General features: G+C 33.1%; 1 protein-coding gene across 1 annotated transcript; it reads left to right on the top strand.

Moving 5' to 3' along the window:
* The first annotated feature begins 18,347 nt into the window (after positions 1-18,347).
* On the top strand, positions 18,348-23,494 carry LOC120086848 (putative bifunctional methylthioribulose-1-phosphate dehydratase/enolase-phosphatase E1 1). Its single transcript, XM_039043666.2, has 9 exons — positions 18,348-18,684; positions 19,649-19,785; positions 21,061-21,150; positions 21,317-21,472; positions 21,646-21,795; positions 21,877-21,978; positions 22,584-22,693; positions 22,781-22,899; positions 23,112-23,494. Exons 1-9 carry the CDS (start codon positions 18,459-18,461, stop codon positions 23,201-23,203), a joined length of 1,182 nt encoding a protein of 393 aa, XP_038899594.1. The 5' UTR covers positions 18,348-18,458; the 3' UTR covers positions 23,204-23,494.
* Positions 23,495-23,550: the final 56 nt, after the last annotated feature.

Here is a 23,550-nt window from a genome sequence, read left to right on the forward strand (position 1 = left end):
CAAAACGAGTCAGGAAGTTGAGCATAGCTCATCATCGATTGAACCATGTTCAACAGTGTTCTGTTTCTCCTTTCTGATACACCATTCTATTGAGGTGTACCAAGGGTTGGGAGCTGAGACTTAATTCTATGTTCTATCATATAGTTTTGGAATCTTAGGTCCATATACTCTCCACCACGATCAGATCGTAGTGTTTTTATCTTTTTACCTAACAAGTTTTCAACCCCAATCTTGTACATCTTGAACTTTTCAAGTGCTTTAGACTTATGTTGCATTAGGTTTAGATACTCATATCTAGAATAATCATCTATAAAAGAGATAAAATATTCATACCCTCCTCAAGCTCTTATATTCATCGAACACAGAGGTCTGAATGTATAAGCTCCAAGGTCTCTTTGGTTCTACAACCTTTTCCAGTAAAAGATCGTTTCATCATTTTGCCTTCAAGGCATGACTCACATACAGATAAAGAGTTTTCTTCTAAAACATTTAGAAGTCTACTTTTTACCAATCTCTCAATCCTATTGAGATTGATGTGACCTAACCTTAGATGCCAAAGATGGGCATTTCTTTAGGAGAAACTCTCAGTCTTTTAATAATTGTTGTCGTTTTGAACATTTCAATATTTAGCACGACTTTTATAACTAACGGTCTTAGTACATACAAGTTACTTTTTATTGAACCAAATCCTAATTCCATGAATACTTTTGTTCAATTAGACAAGAAACTGAAATTAAGTTCATCATGATTTGAGGTACTACATATATGTCATCCAATAACATATATCGTTTCTTGTCTAATTGAACAAAAGTATTCATGGAATTAGGATTTGGTTCAATAAAAAGTAACTTGTATGTATTAAGACCGTTAGTCATAAAAGTCATGCTAAATATTGAAATGTTCAAAACGACAACAATTATTAAAAGACAGAGAGTTTCTCCTAAAGAAAATGCCCATCTTTGGCATCTAAGGTTAGGTCACATCAATCTCAATAGGATTGAGAGATTGGTAAAAAGTAGACTTCTAAATGTTTTAGAAGAAAACTCTTTATCTGTATGTGAGTCATGCCTTGAAGGCAAAATGATGAAACGATCTTTTACTGGAAAAGGTTGTAGAGCCAAAGAGACCTTGGAGCTTATACATTCAGACCTCTGTGTTCGATGAATATAAGAGCTTGAGGAGGGTATGAATATTTTATCTCTTTCATAGATGATTATTCTAGATATGAGTATTTAAACCTAATGCAACATAAGTCTAAAGCACTTGAAAAGTTCAAGGAGTACAAGATTGGGGTTGAAAACTTGTTAGGTAAAAAGATAAAAACACTACGATCTGATCATGGTGGAGAGTATATGGACCTAAGATTCCAAAACTATATGATAGAACATAGAATTAAGTCTCAGCTCCCAACCCTTGGTACACCTCAATAGAATGGTGTATCAGAAAGGAGAAACAGAACACTGTTGAACATGGTTCAATCGATGATGAGCTATGCTCAACTTCCTGACTCGTTTTGGGGATATGCAGTAGAGACTGCTGTTTATATTTTGAACAACATTCCCTCAAAGAGTGTTTCTGAAACACCTTTTGAGTTATGGAGAGGCCATAAAGGTAGTTTATGCCACTTCATAATTTGGGGATGTCCAGCTGTTAAGTCTAGTAAAGAGCTATCTTATTAAATCCAAATCCCTAAATTATATACTATTTTTTTTTGCTTAAAAAGTCTATTTTATAGGAAAAATCAATTTCTGACACAAATAGAGTTATTTCGAATAACTTAGAGCTAAATCGAGTCAAATGACACCAAAGAATCACTTTAGAAGAAGAGCCAATACAAGTTACCTCATTGCCCCTCAAAGGATCAATTCAACATGCTTCAGCAATGTTCGAGGTGTTGCAACACTCATCACAACACTAAGCTCAACACTAGATTGACGTTGAAGGACAAAATGCACTATTTTGCTGCAAAATAGGGCACCGTCACAATGCTCTACGCAGCGATGCAATGCTTTGAAAGTTGGCGAAAAAGTAAAAAGCTGCGCGTGCATATGCAACGCAACGTTGGACTCCTTATTCGCAGTGTCGCAATGCTGCGACTCTCTTCAGAACAAAAAGGCTTCAGTTTCAGACTTCACGAAGAAGAGAAAATTCATTTTTTTTTTGTTGACGAAAAATTCAGTTTAAGGCTTCATTACTGAAAATTTTTACTCTATAATGATTTATATAGAATCATAAATGCATGCTTGGAACTTTTGAGCATCTGAGCTCGGGTTAATTGATTGTTGATAGTTAGACTGATTACATAAATTTTGCAACTCTGATATGAAATATCTAGGTAAATTTGAGGCTCTAATTCATTTTGATGGCATAATTTCAATTCTTTGAAAGCATGACCATTGAATTCTTTATACTCCAAAAGACCGTTTTGTCTTGAATGCAATAAATGCATGAAAGCATATAATAAAAGAATCTCATTCACTTTATTCTAGCCATCATTTAATTTACACAATCATTTCATTCTTATCAATGGAATTTCAATGATGCACTCTTTTAAGTAAAGATACAAACAAAATTTTAGATCTTTTAAAAATTTCAAACAAAATTTGAAATCAAATTTTTCAGAAGAAAAATTCTTTTTCTTTTAAAATTTTATAAAAAAAATCGAATACTTAGCTTTTTAGATTTATTTAGAATCTTAAAACTTTTAGAAATGTCATATCTACTCAATTTTCTTTGTTACTCGATAGGACAACCTTTGGTCTAAGAACAACCAACTTGTTTTAGAAGCAAGTCTAGACAAAGAGGATAAAATAGGGCCTTCTAAAAAAAGAAGAAGAGAATTGCTAGCATAAAAAAAAAAATTGATTTTAATTTCTAATTTCATTTAATTATAACGATTATAAGATAAATAAAAAAAATTAAAATACATTGCATTGTATGACATACTTTATAAAAATATAACAATTATAAAATTATCTAAAGTAATGTCATGCATCATGCAATTCCCATTTCATTACTATATATACATAACATTTATCTATTAGGGTAATGAAATAAATAACATACATTGCATCCATATATCCAAACTATATATTATAACTATTATAATATAAATGATGCATGGTTATGTTATTAATGCATGCAACCATATAGTAGAACACTTATATTATATGATGCATAAGGATGCTATAAAAATTAATCATGCAACTATATATTATAACATTTATAATATAAATGATGCATGAATAATGCATAACCTATGGTGGAATTTTACTATATGATATACATTATGGTATATATAACATAATTAAACCATACATCATATGCATAATTTAAATAGAAATCATGGAACGGAATTGGACTTCTAAAGCATTAATTAAATTAATATAACATTTATAGTAATTTAATTAATAAAAAAAACTAATTATTACAATAGAAAAAGTTCCAACCAGTTCTAAACAAGTGAATCAGGCCTTGAACCACTCAAACTAGACCACGTACTGCTCGAACCAGTCACGAAATGGTCCAGAAGAACCCAAACCACCCGAACCGGAGAATCCACAAACCGAACTAGACCGACAAACCATGAGCTGCACGCGAACCAGAGCTGAACCGTGTGTCTTCTCCATCTCGGAGCATCGTGACGTCGTGCCCTAACATTGCGACGCTACGAAGAAAAGATTTCGTCCGCCGCATTGCAACATCACGATGCTACCGTACAGTCGCCCACTGTATAGTTTCGAACTTCTTCAAAAAACAACCTCCAATTTTACCCTCGTTTTCTCCAGATCGTCATCGGGAACACCACGAGCAACTCAAAACAACAAATTACAGACTCGATAGCGATTAAACGCCCCAAAACATGGGCTCTTACAACCAAATTTGTAAAATAAAAGCTGTAAAAACTAAAAGGTCAATCCTGAAACATCCATAATAGCAAACCATTCAATAAATATTCATCATCATGAATAATTTACAGAATTCAACCCACCACTGTAATTAAATTCTGGAAATAAAAAAATTGGTATTGAAACCGGCTGCTCTTATACCAATTGAAGGAAACTGATGAAGGTCCCTGTGCGGAAGCGAGGATTGTTCCCAATTTTAATTTTTTTCAAAGAACTTTAAATTACAAAATAGAAACAAAACATATGCCTTATCAATCTAGACTTTATAGCATGCTATTAATTCGAGAAATAGGGAAGAAGAATTAGTTACCCTTGAAGCCAAACTTCTCCGTCAATAATGCATTTTGCCTATTTAATGCATTTTCAAAATGTCTTAATTGTTCTATTTAATGCATTTTCAACTTCAACCTTAAATTCTTTGAACTTTTCAAAGGATCCAGACTTATGTTGCATTAAATAAACATACCCATATCTTGAATAATCATTAGTAAAGATGATGAAATATTCATACCCTCTTCTTTCCTTTACATTCATCGAAATACAGAGGTCTGAATGTACTAACTCTAAAGGTTCTTTGGTCCTATGACCTTTTCCAGTGAAGGATCTTTTAGTCATTTTACCTTCAAGGTATGACTCACACATCGGTAAAGAATTGTTTTCTAACTCACTTAGAAGTTCATTCTTCACCAACCTCTCAATCCTATTGAGATTGATGTGTCTTAATCTCAGGTGCCAAAATTGAGCATTTTCTTTTGGAGAAATGTTAAGTCTTTTATTACGAGTTACCACAATTTTAAACATTTCAGTGTTATAAAGGGTTTTAGTTGCTAATGGTCTTAGCACATAAATATTGTTTGCCAACTTTTCAGAACAAATATTAACACCCTTCTTTGGAATAAACACTTTATTTACCGAAAAGTTAATACAATATGAATGTTCTAACAAACATTTTATAGAAATTAAGTTCCTCTTCAAACCAGGAACTACATATACATTTTCTATTAAAATATATTTATCCTGTAAAGTTAGTTGGAGACCTCCCACTACCACAACTGAGACGACGCGTCTAGTTCCAACCCGCATCTTCATTTCCCCAGCTTCTAGTTGCCGTTAGGAACTAATTCCCTGAAATAAAGAACAAACGTGGTTAATGGCACTCGAATCAATTATCCAGGTCGAATCATCATTCTCTACTAAACAGGTTTTCAAAACAAGCAAATCATATTTACCTTACTTGGCCTTTTTCTTTTTCACCAAGTATTTAGGATAGTTCCTCTTCCAATGTCCTTTCTAGTTGCAATGGAAACAGATTCCTTTTGCAATCTTGGCTTTCTTGCCATTTTGGGCAGCAAGTGGTGGGTTAGCTTTCCCTTTTCCACCTTTCTTCTTCTTCTTCCACTTTTTGGTGTCGGAAGAAGAAGGCACTGACTTCGTCCCAGAGGTTGAACCTCTGTTAAAATTCTTAGAGGATGAAGCAATATTTGCTTCATTCTTCTTTTCCTTGGTTTTCCTCAAAGATTGGAAGTTTTGTAGTTCGTAGAGCAAGGTGGTCAGGTTGTTATCAATCCTGTTCATTACAGCATTGCTATGGAATTGTACGAAAATTTCAAGTAAAGATTTCAGAATGTACCAGGATTGGACACCTTAACAAATAATTAAGTTAATATAACACTTATATTAATTTAATTAATTAATAAAATCTAACTATTACAAAATAATTATCAACTGGTTCGAAACAAGTGAACTGGGCCTTGAACTGCTCCAATCAAACCGCCCACCAATGATCTCTCAGTAGCGATTTCTTAACAAACGCTGAGGGATCTCTTCGCAAACACTGAGAGATCTCTTAGCAAATGCTACACGATCTCTTAGCAGATGTTACGCGATTTCTTAGCAAATGCTACACGATCTCTTAACAAACATTATGTGATCTCTTAGCAAACACTGAGTGATCTCTTTCTCATCATAGCGTTGCTTTGTTTTTCCTCTGAAACACACTGGAAATAGCACGAGTGACTCAAAACTTTAAATTACATACTCGATCGCAAACAATAATACCAAAAATAGGGGCCCTTACAAACTAATTTGTAAATTGAAAGCAATAAATCTAAAAAGTCCAATCCCAAAAACATCCAATAATTGTAAACTATTCACATTCACAAACATTCATCACGTGAACATATATAGAATGCTACCAACCAATTCTGTAAAATTAAAATTTGGAACAATAAAAATTGGGGATCTATGCTCTGTTACCAATCGAAGGAACCTTTGAAGGACCTTGAGCAGAAGCGTGGAGATCGATCCAAAATATATTTTCACATAATCAAAATTACAGAGTACAAATGTTATGCATAATCATAAATTTGCAGCATGCAAACAAAAAGGAAATGAGAGAATTAGGGTGAGAGAAAACTTACACTTGAAGAACCCTTCTTCACGTATTTCTTTCTTCGGATCTATCACGAACAAACTCGATCCAAATGGTCACCACCACGAAAAGAGCCTCCTGTATTCTCTAATGGGATGAGAATCACTAAGGAATCGTGGGCTCTTAGGTTTTTGGAAGAAATGAAGTAATTGATAGGGGGAAAAATCAGAGAAAAACTTCTATCTCCTTTTTGGAATTCTGTAAGTCTATTAAGCACTACATCCAAACATGCACTAAAATAGAGAGACATAAGGGGAAGGGAGTTACAACTCCCTCCAAAAACCATTTTCAAAAAAATAAAATAATTTAATATATAAATATATGATAACTACCTTATCATGTAATATATATCAAATACAATTATAACCTATAGTTTTCATCCTCTCAACAATGCATGATATTTAATATAAATCATATTTATATTAAACTTAATTATATGAATCTAATTCACATAATTAATATCTAAATCAAATTCAAATATTTATTTTCTCTCAAATAATGTATCAAATACACTATAGTAATTATATCATATATAATTAAGTAGAATTAATTATATCACATATAATTCATTCCCTCAATTAATTTGAACAATTCAAATTAATCCAAAATTGATTCTCATTTAATCCCTATTGAGCTATAGAAGGGACCTCATAGACCTGTAGATTGAAGCACCAATGGTACTTGAATAATTAATTAAACTCTTTAATTAAATTATTCAGCATCTATTAACTGTTAGGCACTCCACTAAAGATCGACAGCTGCAATCTTCGCATTAAAGATATATTTCTATGTCTATTAGATATAACCAGTCAATAGTAGAATAGTCCTTCACAAATTGTTCGTAAGTACAGCTAGGCAAAACTTACCATTTTGCCCCTGTAGTTACATCTAACTCCTTAAGTACCACTGATCCCTCTAATGAACAATAAATCATAGTCCAAATATGACCAAACCCTTCTCAGACTAGAAGAGGATGTGGCGTCATATTATTCAAGCCCCAGAATCAGCCTTAAGGGAGTAATTTATCTACTTTCTCCGACGTTGTGGAATGAGTGATTCCGTCTTGAGCTCCCCAATCAGACGAAACCCAAAAATAGTAGGCTTATTGAGTCAGTGATCTGGCCACTCTCACCCATACAAATCAAAGGACTATCTTCATATGCAGGAAGTAGTTCACAACTCAATCAGGATTCAGGTCATGTTACCTATGGTCATCCTAGTGAAATATAAGTCTCTATTATGAATGGCGTTATATAATGAGACTAGTCATTTCGTGGTCCGGTCTTATACAAACTTCTTTGTATAGAATATTATCACTTAAACATGATCCACCCGTATGTCTCTACATACATGTTTAAACTACAAGATAACCTTGGATGTTAGTTCATTAGTTTGTGGATTAATGCAACTAAATGTCAAATAAAACATCACATATTTTATTAAATAAATAATATATTTGTATAATACAATTACATACTATAGGACCTTACGAGATTTAGGGCACCAACCCCAACAGCAGAGACATAAAAGTGGATCATGTTCGAGTAAATAGCCAAAACGGTCTATAGTGTAGGAATAAGGCTGGGTACCTTATCCTAGGACACTATGGATGCGGCCACTTTGTATTTGATATAAACGATATGATCCTAAATTGTTCATATGGAGACATGTGTGTGGGCGCATTCTATGCAATGAGTTTGCATAAGACCGGACTACAAAATAGTCACTTTTACTTTTTAACACCATTTACTGTTAAGACTGACTATTTCAATATAATGAACTAGGCAACTCGATCTTAATCCTTAGCTGACTATGAACTTATGCTTAATCTGTATGGGTGAGAGTGGCCCGATTTCACCGACTCAATAAACTCCCCATTTTAGAGATAAGACTGGGTAGATAGCTGGGTACATAGTTCTGTAAGATGGAATTCACTTACATAGTTCTGTAAGATGGAATTCACTCCTATCCGATTCTAGGGATAGTAGATAAGTCGTTCTCTTAACTGCTGACTCCGAGTCTTGAAGAAAAGGTCTCACCCTCTCAATGGCCCGAGAGGGCCTTGGTTTGATGGTTTGACTACAAATCAATTGTTCATTAGAGGATCAGTGTGACTTAAGGAATAAGATGTAATTACAAGGGTAAAACGATAATTATGACCCAATTGAAATTACAAACAACCTGTGAATGATCGACTTACTAATCATGATTATATCGAGTGGACATAAATATATCTACAGTGAGGAGAATGCAACTACTAGGCTATAGTGGAGTGTCCCGAGAGTTAATAAATGTTGGTTAACTAAGTTAAAGAGATTAGTCGGTTAATCTTGGATCGTTGGAGCTCATGATCTGTAGGTCCATTAGGCCCCCCTACTAGCTCATATCGAACTAAACCTCAAAACAGTATGATGAGAGAATTTGAATTGTTCAAATTCACTTAAAGAAGTAAGTATTAATTATATGTGATATAATTAATGACTTATTATTTAATTATGAAGTGAAAAATATGGACAGTTGGAAAAACTTAAATAAGATTTAAATATCACATGAATAGGGATTTATGATCATGATTGATGTTATTAATTAATTTAATATTTGATATTAAATTAATTTTATTAATTAAATTATTTAATTAATTATTTAAAAATAATTTTAAATAATTTAAATATTTGATATTAATTAATATTATTAAATTATTTAATTAATTATTAGAATAATTTTATTTAAAAATTAGTTTCAAATTAATTTAATTTAAAGATTAATTATTAGAATTAATTTTGAGAAAATTAATTTTCATTTAATTTGTTTTGGAATTTTGAAAATTCAAAGAAATATATGTTAGTGGGTTTTCCCCACATTTGAACACTTTTAACACCTCAATTCCCATTTAATAATCTTTGATTTGGTGTCACTTTATGATAAATTAATGAGCATGATTTCTTCTTTAAATAGAGAAAAGATGGCTGAGAATTTTGTTGGAAAATTTTGGCTTTTGAAGTTGTGATTTTCCTCTCAAATTATTTAGCCCCAAATTATCTCCAACTCCAATTTTCTTTTAAAATTCATCACAAACTTGGATCCCACAATCCGTTCTAAGGCTAGAGAATAGTGGAGAAGACTCTAGCAATGGTCACGAAGTGTTCATGATCAAAAACCCAAAGGATTACTTCAATTTCGAACTACACTAAGGGTTGTTCATCAAACTATGTTTTTCTATTTTGAATAAGCATGTTTGATCCTTAAAATTAATGTAATTATAGTGCTTAATATCTGAATTGTTTTTGCTTGCTTGTTCCTAACTCCAACATGAGGGGCAGTTGGCAACGCTTGGCTCGCAAAAACACCCACACTATCGAGACTTTGGTTTTCATCGTCTCACCAAGCATTTACTTTAGACTGAATGAAGTTGTAGTCGACGTTGGGGTATTTTGCTTTAACAATGTCCATAACCAGTGTGACTCCATATTGAAGGTAATTTTCCTCCATCTGACAGTATGCTTCCATTTTTTGGAAGCTCTTAGCCAATATTTAGCATCTGATAGCTTGGCCCAAGCTTTTTGTAATTCAATATCAGCAATGGATAGTTTCTCCTTTAGTTCATTGATCAAAACATCATACTGAGATTGAAGTGTCACTAAAGATTCTTGAGAGTTGGCAAGCTTGGTAGATGCATCAGCATAAAATGAAATTAGATCAAATTCCCCTCGAGAGACAGAAGTTTTCCTGAGAAGTTCCATCTCCTCACGAGGTCTCACACGATTTTGTTTATGAAATTCCACCTCATCGCTTAACTTCTAGCAGGACATCAATATCTTGTAGGACGCCTTTTTTAGAAAAAAATGAGAAAGATGGGAATATATATATATATATATATAGCTAAAAAACATAAGAATATGATCTAATGAAATCCCTTACCATGGGAGGTACTGTAGGTCGGCATGCCATCGGAATGACACTTTTTCGTTTACACCAAACCATTGGGCCATAGCTCGAGTTAAGTATGCATTCTTGTCGCTTTCAGACTCGTATGTACTGTTGAAGTCGAAAAGATATGGAGAGGATGAGTTGGATCCTTCAGCGGTTGAGGGAGTAGGAATTATCACGATTTGGTTAAAGACATCGTGATAAGGAAAAGTATGGATACATGGGTGTTGGGAAGGTGGTTCGTCATATGAACTTTGAATGGTGCCAAACCTCATTGATGCACCCATAAAAGTTATAGGGATAAAGTTTGTAGAGTGAATTTAGGAAATACGCGCATTAATCCCAGTCCGGCCTCCATTCTTTGGTGTATAGTTTTGCAGGGAGCCATGTCTAAAAAAATAGGTGGTTAGATAAAGCTCCAAAGTAATTCTTATTGGGATTGAAGTCCTAAATCTAGTGTATCTTGTGGTTTGTAGTTTTGTTAACACAAATTATTTATCTAAAATCAGAGGTATTTTATATGACATTTAGACAACATTAATTCAATCCAATAAACTAAGATCCAAGGTTATATGATGTCACTTGAACAGTGTGTGGTTGACATACAGGTGGTTCATGTTCAAGTAATAACCTAAAAGGTCTACAGTAAATAGATGAAGGTTGGTGCCTTATCTTGGTAACACTATGGATACGACACACTTCGTAATTGTTACATGAGATGTAAGTGTTACAAATAATATGAACCATATTGTTCATGTAACGACATGTGAGCGAGGGGTATCATGTATAAAGAAGTTTATACATAAACAGAACCGTGAAATAATTAGTTTCTCTTTATAACGCCATTACTTGAATAAACTAATATTTCACTAGGATGACCATAGGAGACTTGACCTTAATTCTAAGTGAGTTGTGAACTCCTGTTATGATTGAAATCTTTTGATATGTATGGGTGAGAGTGGCCATGATAGCCGACTCGATAAGCCTACCATTTTGGAAATTTGTTTGATTAGGGAGCTAGGAACGCAGCTATATAAGATGAAATTCACTTCTTCCCATTGAGAAAGTAGATAAATCGCCCCCTTAGCTAGTTTCAGGTCTTGAACAATGAGGCTTCAACTTCTCATTGGCCTAAGAGATATTAGTTTATAGTTAGACTATAAACTGTTTGTTCATTAGAGAAATCAGTGGTACTTAAGGAGTTAGATGTAACTACAGGGGTAAAAGGGTATTTTTGACCCATCTATAGTTATGAGCATTTGTGAAGGGTCATCGCTCTATTGATTAGTTATATCCATGGATACAAAAATATATCTATAGTGCGAAGAATGCAGTTATCGGCCTTTAGTTGAGTGATCAGTAGTTAATGAATATTGATTAATTGGATTAAAAGAGTTTCATCAATTAATCTCATATCAGTGGAGCTTCTAATTTGTAGGTCCATAAGGTCCCCTTGTTAGCTCACTAAAGAATAGTAATGAGAAATTATTTAAATTGTTCAAATCAAATGAGGAAATTCTATATTAATGGGATTAATATATAATGGTTAATTATAGATATGATCTATAATCCAAATTATGTAAGAGAGATATATTTGAATAAGATTCAAATATTAAATTTATATGAATTGGATTCATAAAGAGATGCATACATATAAATATGAGATATTTATGTGTTAATTAACTCCATATTAAATATGATTTAATATAGTTATTTAATTGATTAATTAATGGTTAATTAATTGATTAAGAAATAATGGAGATTGGAGGTTAGTATAAATATATGATATTTATGATAATTAAATAAATGTATATTAAATAGGATTTAATATATAGTTATTTAATTAATGTGTCAATTAACTAAATAAGGGTTATTTAATTAATTAGCACTAAGGGTATAAAAGGAAATTATTAGAGAAATGATTAACCCTTCTCCATATAAATATATCTTTATAGCCCACTTAGGGCAAGGAGTTTTTTTACACAAGCCTCTACCTTTTCTCTAACTTCTCTCTAGAAATTCTCTACCTTTTCTCTAACTTCTCTCTAGAAATTCTCTATCTTTTTCCTCCTCAAAAGTTCTTGGAACACTCTTCCAGATTCTTTGGAATCCTAGAAAATAGCAGGGTAACTTTGTTGGTGGTGTCCTTCTTCTTGGAGAATTTTGAGATCATTGATAAAAGTGGAAGAGGAAAGCTAAAGGAATCGACAAAGGTGAGCTTTGATTTCTTCTCTTCTTCCTCTTTTCTAGCATGCTTATGTTTTTGTTTGAATGTTTATCCTACAACTAGATGTTTTTTTTTTTTTTGTTTACATAAAAATTGAATGTCTAAATGCAAGGCGCTCACACGCTTCCATGGAAATTCGATTCCTTCAATTCTTCATAGCTATTTGTGTTAAAATAGAGAGAGAGAGATAACCAACCATACCAGTATGTGTTGAGAGGTTGAGCTCAAAAGGTATCAAGAAATTCTTGTTGAACCATGTCTGGACCATAGCGGAATAAGTTGTCAGTCAAGAGGGTTGAATCTCGAAAGGTGGGCGGTTGCGCTAGTCAAGGCGGGATTGCGATCAACTGTAGAAAGAAAAGAAAAAAATTGTCAAAGTAAGTTGTAAAAGTTGGTCCCGGTTGAGTGAACATGTGAGAAACTTACTAAAAGTCCAAAACTTGGTCAAGACCAGGAAAGAAGGACCTCCACAGTCTAATGCGAGCTAGTAGCCACTGACAAAAAACCATTGTTTATTCCACCCTTTTATGGTAATCGAACATGAAATAATGGAATTTCCTTTGTGAATATTAACATAATAAGAATAAGATGAAAATTTTAATTTTTTGTGAGTATGAAGAGACATAAATTCCTCCATGGTAATGTGATTTGGGTTCCCTGGCTGAAGCCATAGAACGTAACAACCTAATAGGATATAGTAAGAGTTGGGAAATAGTTGAAAAGGCACCACATTTACATAAGCTAGAAACTGTGGAATAAAGGGATGGAGTGGAAGCCTAACTCCATAGGTAAACATTGAATAATAAAAAGCTACTTCACCTAAAGGTAGGTTAAATGGCTCTGCGCCTAAGGAAGATTCTCATAAGCACCGAGTCAATAATCCTAAATTTATTTCTAAGGGAATCTAAAATATCTATGTTTAAGAGACCTGAGAAAGGAACGTGGGGAACCAAACCATTATTTCAGAACCCAACCCACACCCCCTCTGAATACAATTTCAAGACCTTTGATTGGGAACAAAATCGATATCATCAGAGTCGATTGACATATCGACCCTAGAATCTAAGACTTGAATGTTCTCCATGAACAAATGTAAGTTAAGTAGGAGATTACCGTAAGGAGTTGTTTGGATTAAGGTTTTGTAGATGCCTAGAAATAAAGGATGCTTAGGCATAGGATGTCTAGGAATCAAAGACTATTGCGTTTAGTTATATATGGGAATGAGAATAAGATGTCCAGGAGTGTATTATACTTTTTCATGCAATTATAAAATATTAAATTAATAAAAATTAATTTCAATAATTAATTTTCGTTTGTTAATTTATTTTTATTACATTAAGGTATTAAATCAATTTTAAGTCATTAAAATTTAACTAAGTTTACCCACTCACCCTTCAGTTTAATATGTTTATTATCAATTTAATTTTTTTATATTGTACATTTATATTATCAATTTTTAGTCAAAAAAAATATTGGTAGTTAATTTAAATATCTATTTTTTTCCTGTAATTTTGTTGATTGAATAGTTAATTAACTAATTGTTTAATGTCAATTATAAGCCATATATATACAAAAGAAGTTGATATAAACTAATTTATTTTAAATCATCAAATAATAGAATATGTAGTACAAGGATAAAATAATTACATATATAGATCAAGAAATGGTAAAAGACTAAAAAACTCATGTCGAGTCGATATTTTACTCGCTTCTTCCCAGTTTTCTCAAATTAAAAATTATCACTGATAGCAGCTATCAGTGCTGCTATCGGTTGCTATCGCTGATAGCTTCTATCAATTTCTATCAATGATAGTTGCTATCAGCAATAGCTTTCAATTTGAAAAAAAATAATACAATCTTGAAATATTAGCTTTTAATTTCCTATCAATTATCAGTAGCTATTATTGATTCACTTTCATCAATTAGAATCAACCTTGAAATATCAATACTTAAGGCTATTAGTGGCTATCAATAATAGATTTATAAATAGTGATCAACTTTGAAAGAAGACCAACAACTTTGATTACCACAGTAGCTATCACTAATAATCTTTTATCATGGCTATCACTAATAGCAGCTATCAGTCTCTATCACTGATAGACTTTTATCAATTAGAATCAACACAGAAATATTAACATTTAAGGTTATCAATGTTATCACCTTTGAAAGAAACTTGATATATAGATATCACCTAAGATCTATCACTGATATCACTAACATCACTCATATTGTGATTATCAGTGATAGCTTCTTTTACTGATAACATCACTGATAAGATGCTAACAATGATCTCACTGATATCATGCTATCGGTGATAGTTCTCTATCACCGATAACGTGCTACCAGTGGTAGCTTCTATCACCGATAACGTGCTATCGGGTAGCTTCTATCACTATATCGGGTAGCTTCTATCACTGTATCGGGTAGCTTCTATCATCGATAACATGCTATTAGTATTAGCTTCTATCACTAATAACATGCTATCAGTAGTAGCTTTTATCAATCATAGTCGTTGAATACCTTTTTGCCCCTTTCTTGTCCTTCCCAAACATTTATAAGTCCCTTTTCTTTTTTATGATAGCTTCTATCACTGATAAACATGCTATTAGTGATAACTTCTAGACATTTCACTTACATTTTAGTTCGAGATTCAACTTTATTAATTAGATTCACTAATTTGGCTATCAATGATAGATTTCTATAAGTGGCTATTAACTATGAAAACAGAATCAAAGATTAAGCTATCAATGATAGAAAATATTAGTGGTTATCACCAATAGACTTTCATTTGCTATTTATATTTACTATTTGTTATAATAATCAAACTTAATGATGGTTTGTTGGTGTTTCTTGTGAAAAAGAAGAAGAAGAAGAAGAAATTCAAATAAAGGAAAGAAAAATTTAAAAAAAAAAAGAGAGAGAGAGAGAAATAGAAGAAGAAAAACTGAAGAAAGGAAAGAAAAATAAATAAAAAAGAAAGGAAGCAAAAACCGGAGAAATGAAAGAAAAACTTAAAAAGAGAAAAAGAAAAGGAAAAAGAAAGGGAAGAAGCAAAAAATCGGAGAAAGAAAAAAAATAATAATAAATAAAGGAATAAGCAAAAACCAAAGAAAGAAAATAAAACTAAAAAATGAATAAGCAAAAACCGAATAAACAAAAGAAAGAAAAAAAAGAAGGAAATGAAATAAAAGAAAAAATAAAGGAAAGAAAAAGAAAGGGAAAAACCAAAAGAAAGGAAAAAAGAAGGAAATGAAAGAAAATAAAAAAATAAAGGAAAGAAAAAGAAAGGGAAAAACAAGGAAATGAAAGAAAATAAAAAAAATTAAAAGAAAGAAGCAAAAATCAGATACAGGAAAGAATAAAATTTAAAAAAAAAAAAAAAAAAAAAAAGGAAGAAGCAAAAACTTAGAAAGAAAAGAAAATGAAAAAATGAAAAAATGGAGAGAAGAAGCAAAAATTGAAGAAAATAAAGAAAATAAAAATACTAAAAAAAAGTATACAACAAGATAAGACAAGGAAAGGCAAAATTTAAAATTTTAAAAAATTCAAAAATTGACTAGTCAACTCATCCATATTTGCAAATATTTTAAAGATGTAACATATTTTTAGATTTTTTTCTCTTATTCTATTATATATTACAAATATCCAAAGAATAACCATGATTATAGATTAAAACTAGAAATACAAGAGTAGAAGATTGTTTAATTGAAAAAAAAATAACTTATTTCAGTATTAGTTAATTAATTAATATTTTTTTAAAGACTAATTAATAATTTTAATAAATAATTTATGATGTTAATATATATTACCAATAAAAAGGGATTTAAGCAAATATAATTATAGTTATTCATATTTTTTTTAAAAAGATTATGGTTTTTCATATTAATTTATAATAATAGAATAAATTATTATATTAGCATTATTATTTATAAAATTATTTATATATGTCAATTATAAATTTAATGTAAACCTATTTATAAAAATTAAATATATTAACCACTATGAGCAAAGAAGAAAAACAAATCAAATGAAAAGATAAAAAGTAAGAGAGGGAAAACCCATTGGAAATGAAGAAAACTCATCTATTTGGGTGGTTATAAAAAAACCTTCATAGATGGGAATATGAAATGCCTTGGAATAAGATATTCTCATTCCTAAGGTTAAAAACTTGTATCAAACATGGTGATAGAATATCATTTTCCATTTCCACCTCTTATTCCCATGAACCAAATGGGTCATAAGGAATAATGGAAGAAAGATGAAAAAAGTGGAGTGTGGTGAATTTTGATGGCAAAGTGAATCCTTTTTATAAGAAAATTCGACACAAAAAACGAGAAATTTACCAAGGTTGAGCTTGAAGCAATGGATACCTTAGTTTGAGAAAGAACTCTCGAGCTAGGCTTTGTTTAAAGGCTATACACAACCGAGTCCAAGAAAGGGGCAACTGGCCAAAGCCTTAATTTCAAGACACGCTCTCTCTTTTTAGTTGAACAATCTCTAGAGTGAAACAATTCGATATTTTCATATATTGATTGATGGTGTATACCAGGTCCTTAATTAGTAGCTTAGATTGATAATCGCTCCTTATCTTTGCAATTTAGATCCCTTTCCACTTTTTTTTCTTCTTTTAGTTCAAGAACATGTGACGTGCATGTTTCAACCCTTTGACTCATTGGCCCATGGTATTTATTGTACCCAAAGATTTATATAAGTTAATTTCTAGAACCTATTTAGAATGTTTTTCCAAGTGTTTAGAAATCTCATTTTTAGTACTTAAAACCCTTTGTTCAAGCACATGAAAATTCATCCAAACATACCTTTTATTTTTTCTATATTTTGTCTTTCCATAAATTCTCCTAAAAATAAATATTACAAAAAAAAATCAAATAAAAGAGAACTTACATACTTATCTCCACTTTGTAAAAATATTTCCAATATTTCATTATAACTTTAACGCCAAAAATGTTGGAGGTGTTTCCATCTACATATACACATATATAGAAACTCTCAAATTCTCATACAGTCACACCATTATTTCTTGAATTGAATCAAGAGCAAGTATTAAAGAAATATTCAATTCAAAATTCATGGATTTGTAACTAAATAAAGAGACATCTGAGTTTAAATCCTATCTTGATCTTCTAGCCCTAAAATGTTTGTGTTGATCGGAGAGTAATTAATTTTGATACTTATTTAAGAAAGGTTAAACTCCTCAAGTGTAGTGTTGCATTGAAATGATAAAAATAAATAAATAAATATTAAGACACTAAACCATTGTTTCCTTTTTAAAAAAATCACAAACGAAATTGAATATTTTAAGAGAATGAAAAAAAGTGAACAATTTAAAAATATAAAAACTCAGTATATACACTATTTTTTCTCTCCCTTACGTCGAAGGAGAAGGAGTGGAGAGGAACAAGAAGACTAATGCCGACAAAGTTCGCCTGAAGATGAGAAAAAAAGAGGAACGGAGCATGTGAGGAGTGTTTGGCCTAAGGAATTAGGGAGTAGGTGTCGCAAACTCCAATTCTTGTTTGACTCGAAAAATTTATGTGCGCCCTCAACTAAACAATACCAATTTTATGTTTTATTAAGTCGAACTTCAAGAGTTCATAACTCTTCAGATTTCACAACTTCACACATGGTCCTAAACATCCCTTAAAAATACTAGTTTAAAAATAATTGTTGGGATGGTACCAGCACGCAGCGGAAGCGACAAAGATCGATAAGTACTCTAATTTATTAATTAAAGCATGCTCAAATAGAATTTATTTCAAGACATACCTTTGAAGAACCTTTCAAATCTTGATTTCCGGACGGTAAAAAACTATACATACATTAGAAGTACCAAGATGCAAAAACCAAAGTTTGAAAATAAAAGAGACTAAAGTAGAATGTCACTAAGAAAGGCCAGCCAAGGTTTATCCGTTCTATATCCTCCTTTGCTCTTCATTGGATCGCTCAAATGGCAATGGCTTCAGCTCTGGCCGTCAATGGACTGAAATTGGCTACGACTTCTCAAGCTTATCTGGAGAGCAAGGCTGCAAACGACACCAAGGCTCTATTATCGGAGCTCTCCCGCCAATTTGACGGCCTTAGATGGGTCTCCGGCACCGGCGGCAGCATTGCGATCACGGTTCACGACTACTCCATTCCCAAGAGACGACGGCTAATCGCTATGTCGCCTTCTGGTGGGCATTTCTCCATCTTTATCTCCCTCTTTCAAATCTTTTCTTCCTCTTTATTTTCTTGCATTTTCTGGTCATTTTGTTACTTTCATTGCTTTCAATTGAGCTAATTGGATCTGTTTGTCTCTTGGGAAAGTGATTTTCGAGGTTCCCCGATTTCCCTGTAAGTTGTGTTTGCTTCTCCTTTCTCTGAATTTGCTACGAAATCTAAAATGGGAAAGCTGTTTTAACTTTTGTAATGTTCGATGCCATGGTCCAAAGTGGTTTTAGACAAACACTTAATTAGTGTTTCTCGAAGAAGTGTTTCATTGAAGAAGCACCGTCTCAAAATCATCCATCTAACCCACCCTGAAAGGGTGTATTTAGGAGTGCTGTTAAAATGAATGCTCAAGAGTTAATCAGTCTAATGTTTGGTTCTATCCTATCCTTATTGAAATGCTTCAATCTAGAACTAGAACATAAACTAGAACTAAATGCTTTCTTACTGAACAATTTAAGGTGCTTTATACGTTCCTCACAACCACATGTGTGTTACTTTCAAACATGATGAATTTGGATGCGGTGCTTCTGGCCACATCCGAAATATTCCCTACTATTCTCTGTCTAACAAGCTTGGCTGTTTGTAACCTTATAATTCAACCAATTGCCCCTTCTTTTTGCAGAAGAAGATTCTTGTTCTTCTTATGAACCAAAAATGTTTTGCTAGGGTTCAAGCTATCGAGAACTAGACTATGGGGTGTCTTTTTCATGGTGCAAGATCAGCTGCTTTTCCACTTTTTTTTTCTTTTAAAATTTTTTTTTCTGTTTGGCAAGAGGGTATTTTGTACAACTCAACTCCTTGCATTAGGGTAAAAAGAGCCTGTTCTCTTTTTTTATTTTATTATTTTCCCCTCTAAAAATTGATTGCTTGGATTGGAATTCATGGATTTAGATTAATATTCTTTTTCTTTTGTTGGATTTTACATAGGTGTTAAGAAGGAGAGAATGCTACGTGAGGACACCTGCAAGTTATCTTATGCTGGGTCAATCTTATATTCACCACCTCCAAAACCATTTTCATACGAACTCCCAAACTGTTTTGATTGTGGACCACTTTTTATGAAGGTATAGTTACCAGTCCTCTGTACAATACTGATCTGGATAAGGACTCCAAAAACATCATGAACCAATTATAAGCTAATCATGACCTTACTTGAACTGAATCTATTGTATAGATTGTACAATTGTGTCCTTGAGTTCGAGAGAAAAGTTATAGTAATGCTATGACCTATTATCTTACAAGCAATGTCTCCTATACCTCGAGACACTAACTTAGTTGATCTCTGCATGATGAACCAACCGAATAACCAAATAAAAAAAATAACAGAATAACAGAATATTAAAAGACTATGAGAGCTGCCTTAGGCCCTTATTTATAGTCTAGCCTCCAACAACCAAATAACAAAAGTAAAACAACCCAAAAGATTGTTAGGAACTAAGGTAGTATGGCTAACTTTGTCTTACATCGATTAGAATGGGATGACCAATGTGATACTTAAGTAGCTTGGCTCTCACCTCAATAGCTGGCTCTTGAGGTGTGGTTCTCCAAGGTACTCAAGTACCTAACAATAGTATCAAAGTCAGTTGTCGACGTTCTGACTGGGTGTTTCTGAGTGAGGCACCATCGGTCTAGCCGCCGGGACGTCGGCTTTCCAGGGATGAGGTATTGTTAGGAACCAAGGTAGTATGGGCTACCTTTGTCCCACATTAGTTAGAATGGGATGACCAATGTGATATTTAAGTGGCTTTGCTCTCTCACCTCAATAGCTGGCTTTTGGGATGTGGTTTTCCAAGGTACTTAAGAACCTATACAACAAACTACCCAGCTAACTAATTAAAGCTAAAACAGAAACAGAACACAGAAACTGTGCAGAGAATAGAAAAACCCAAGACAGCCCTACATCAAGTGTTTGCTAGTCTGTATGGCTCTTACTTAGCTTCAGTGGATATCTGATCCTCTCTTCTTTCTCCTGTACATTTTATGATTACAGTGTTTTTTTATTAAACACGGCGACAATAATTATAGTTGTGGCATTAATTTATGTAAGGAGTAGTTCGTTATGTGATTTTGCGCCTTAAATCTAAAGTTTATTCAGCACTGTATATACTTTTTCTTGTCATCCCCATTTGTTTGATAACAAGAAGTTCCTTTGAACTTTGTGGATGACGAAACCGCTGATTTCATACAGTTGCAAGAAATTGATTTTGAGTCTGTCTTAATCTTTCATTTGTTTCAGTTTAATCAATAACTTGATTTTACAGGCTGATTGTTATCACTATCTCTTTGATGCTGCTATTAAGCTTCATCAACTAGGCATTGATTAGTCTTCTCCAACTCAGGGTCGGATTGGGAGCATCAAAGGAATTTCAAGCAACATTTCTGTGAAGGCTGGGGTCCAGGGTTTAGATAATAAAAATGAATCATTGCCAGTGAGTAAAATTGCAAAGCTTAAGATTTGAGGTTTTAATTTTTCATTCTTTTCATTTACCTTTGAGGTAAGCCATTTTTGTATCTGGGTTAGGAGTGTTTCTTTATAGTTTGAGCTCAATCTTCTTTTCAATTGTGGTTCATTTCTCATTTATATTTTGGATGCAGCGTTGCATAGTTCTTGATATCGAAGGGACTACTACTCCAATATCTTTTGTTACTGATGTCCTCTTTCCATATGCTCGTGATAATGTTGGAAAGCATTTGATTTTAACATATGAAACTGCAGAAACTCGAGATGACATTAAGTTGTTGCGTTCACAAGTAAGATTGTTTTATTATGCTGCAATCTGTAGAATATCTATTCTGTCAACAGTATTTACTTGTGCATTCCTGGTCTTAATTAGACTGGAAAACAGCCTTTGCGCTACGGCAGTTGAGAGGCTATTTGGGAGTTGTTTTCTGAATTTTCTGTTTATCAATAAAAATGTGTTCAGGTTGAAGAAGACTTGGAGAAAGGAGTTGCTGGAGCTGTGCCTATTCCTCCTGATAATGCTGGGAAAGAGGAAGTCATTGCAGCATTGGTTGCTAATGTTGAAGCAATGATAAAGGCTGACCGCAAGATAACTGCCTTGAAACAATTGCAAGTAAGGAAGTAAAACAGTCCAATTATCTTACTGCAATTCATTTGGCAGATTTTCTGGGTGAGCTGACTTCTAGCTATGCAGGGTCATATATGGAGAACAGGATTTTCAGGCAATGAATTGGAGGGAGTGGTTTTTGACGACGTGCCAGAGGCGCTTGAGAGATGGCATGCTTCTGGCATTAAGGTAATTCCATCACCCCTCTTGACTCTTGTTAAAACCTGTACAAGTTGCTATTTGAGATTAACTAGAGAAAGGTCATCCCAATTCTCTTGCTCCCACACCAGATTTAGACCGGACTATCTCTAGATGTTTAGAACCCAACTCACGTCTTGCTTTAGTGGAAGAATGATCCAACCTTTTTCAACAAACTATTGACCCAAGTGAGGAAGAAATGATGTAATTACCAATAAAATCAATACGATCTTTCTTGATTTCTTCCAATTCAATGGTCCAAGATTTGAGTTGATGTCGTTTTAAATCCTCTAAATCACATTGGTACGTAGAGAAGACTATACTCAAGCTTACCTAAATCACTTGAAGCAAAATTTTTGCAGATGTGTTCACAATTTTCATCACAATGGAATCTATTTAGGGAAAACTAGACTCAGTTATTAGATAAGACTGACGATTTTATACTTGGGTTAGTAGATGACAAACCTATATGATAGTAGATGTATCTTGTGATTGATTTGCCTTCATTCTCATCTGGAAGTCCGGTGATATTTGAACAAAATTTCTCCAGCAGACATTACGAACCAGGAATAACTTGTCATTTCTGGCATGAACAGGTCTACATATACTCGAGCGGCAGCAGGCTGGCACAAAGGCTTATATTTGGGAAGACTAATTATGGTGATCTAAGAAAATACTTATCAGGATTCTTTGACACTGCTGTGGGGTAACCAATTGCTGCTCTTTTTGTTTTCCATGTTTTAATCATACTCAATATTACAAAAATGATGGTGGAACTGCTATTGTATCTCAGGAACAAAAGAGAAATAAGCAGTTATGTTGAGATTTCGGAGTCTGTCGGAGTTGATACGCCATCAGAGATATTGTTCATCACAGATGTCTGTCAGGAAGCTGTAGCAGCAAAAGCAGCAGGTAATGAGTCTGTACTTTTAGCTACTCTTTGTTGTTAGTTTATGGACGAAAAATGAGTAAAAACCTCCCTTTTTCTTTTCTATAATCCATTCGTGCTATAACCAAACTGCATTTGGCTGAAAAGTTCTTGTGAAAACCATCATATAAAGTTCCAAAAAAATTGCAGATTTACTAATTTCATACTTCTTCGAATGCAATCCACGACGTTTCAGGGCTGCAGGTGGCGATCTCAATCCGGCCAGGAAATGGTCCACTGCCTGATAATCACGGCTTCCAGACAATCACTTCCTTCTCTGAAATCTGAAATGAGAAACTACATTTTGTAATTACATCCAAAGAAACCTGCAAATGATCAATTACATCACAGCTTGACAACTTCACCCTGAAAGACTGTTCCGTTCAGAGAGTTTCCCCCATTTTCTCCCTCAGCCATTGTTGTTTAAAGTTTGAACTGAAGAAATGTTTTTTGTATGTACAATAGTGGTTGTACTTAATCTTGTCTAGGGCAAGCCTATGTAACAAAACTCGGATCAAAATGCCAGTTTTTCACTTTTGAAGTGTTGTAAGTAAAGCAAATAACAGATACTATGGCCCATTTTAGCATTGATTCGTTAGGTATTCTTTAGAAGAACTATTTAACTACGTCCAAAT

This window comes from Benincasa hispida, chromosome 1, assembly GCF_027475165.1.
Source record: "Benincasa hispida cultivar pf3 chromosome 1, pf3_genome.v1.1, whole genome shotgun sequence".
NCBI lineage: Eukaryota > Viridiplantae > Streptophyta > Magnoliopsida > Cucurbitales > Cucurbitaceae > Benincasa > Benincasa hispida.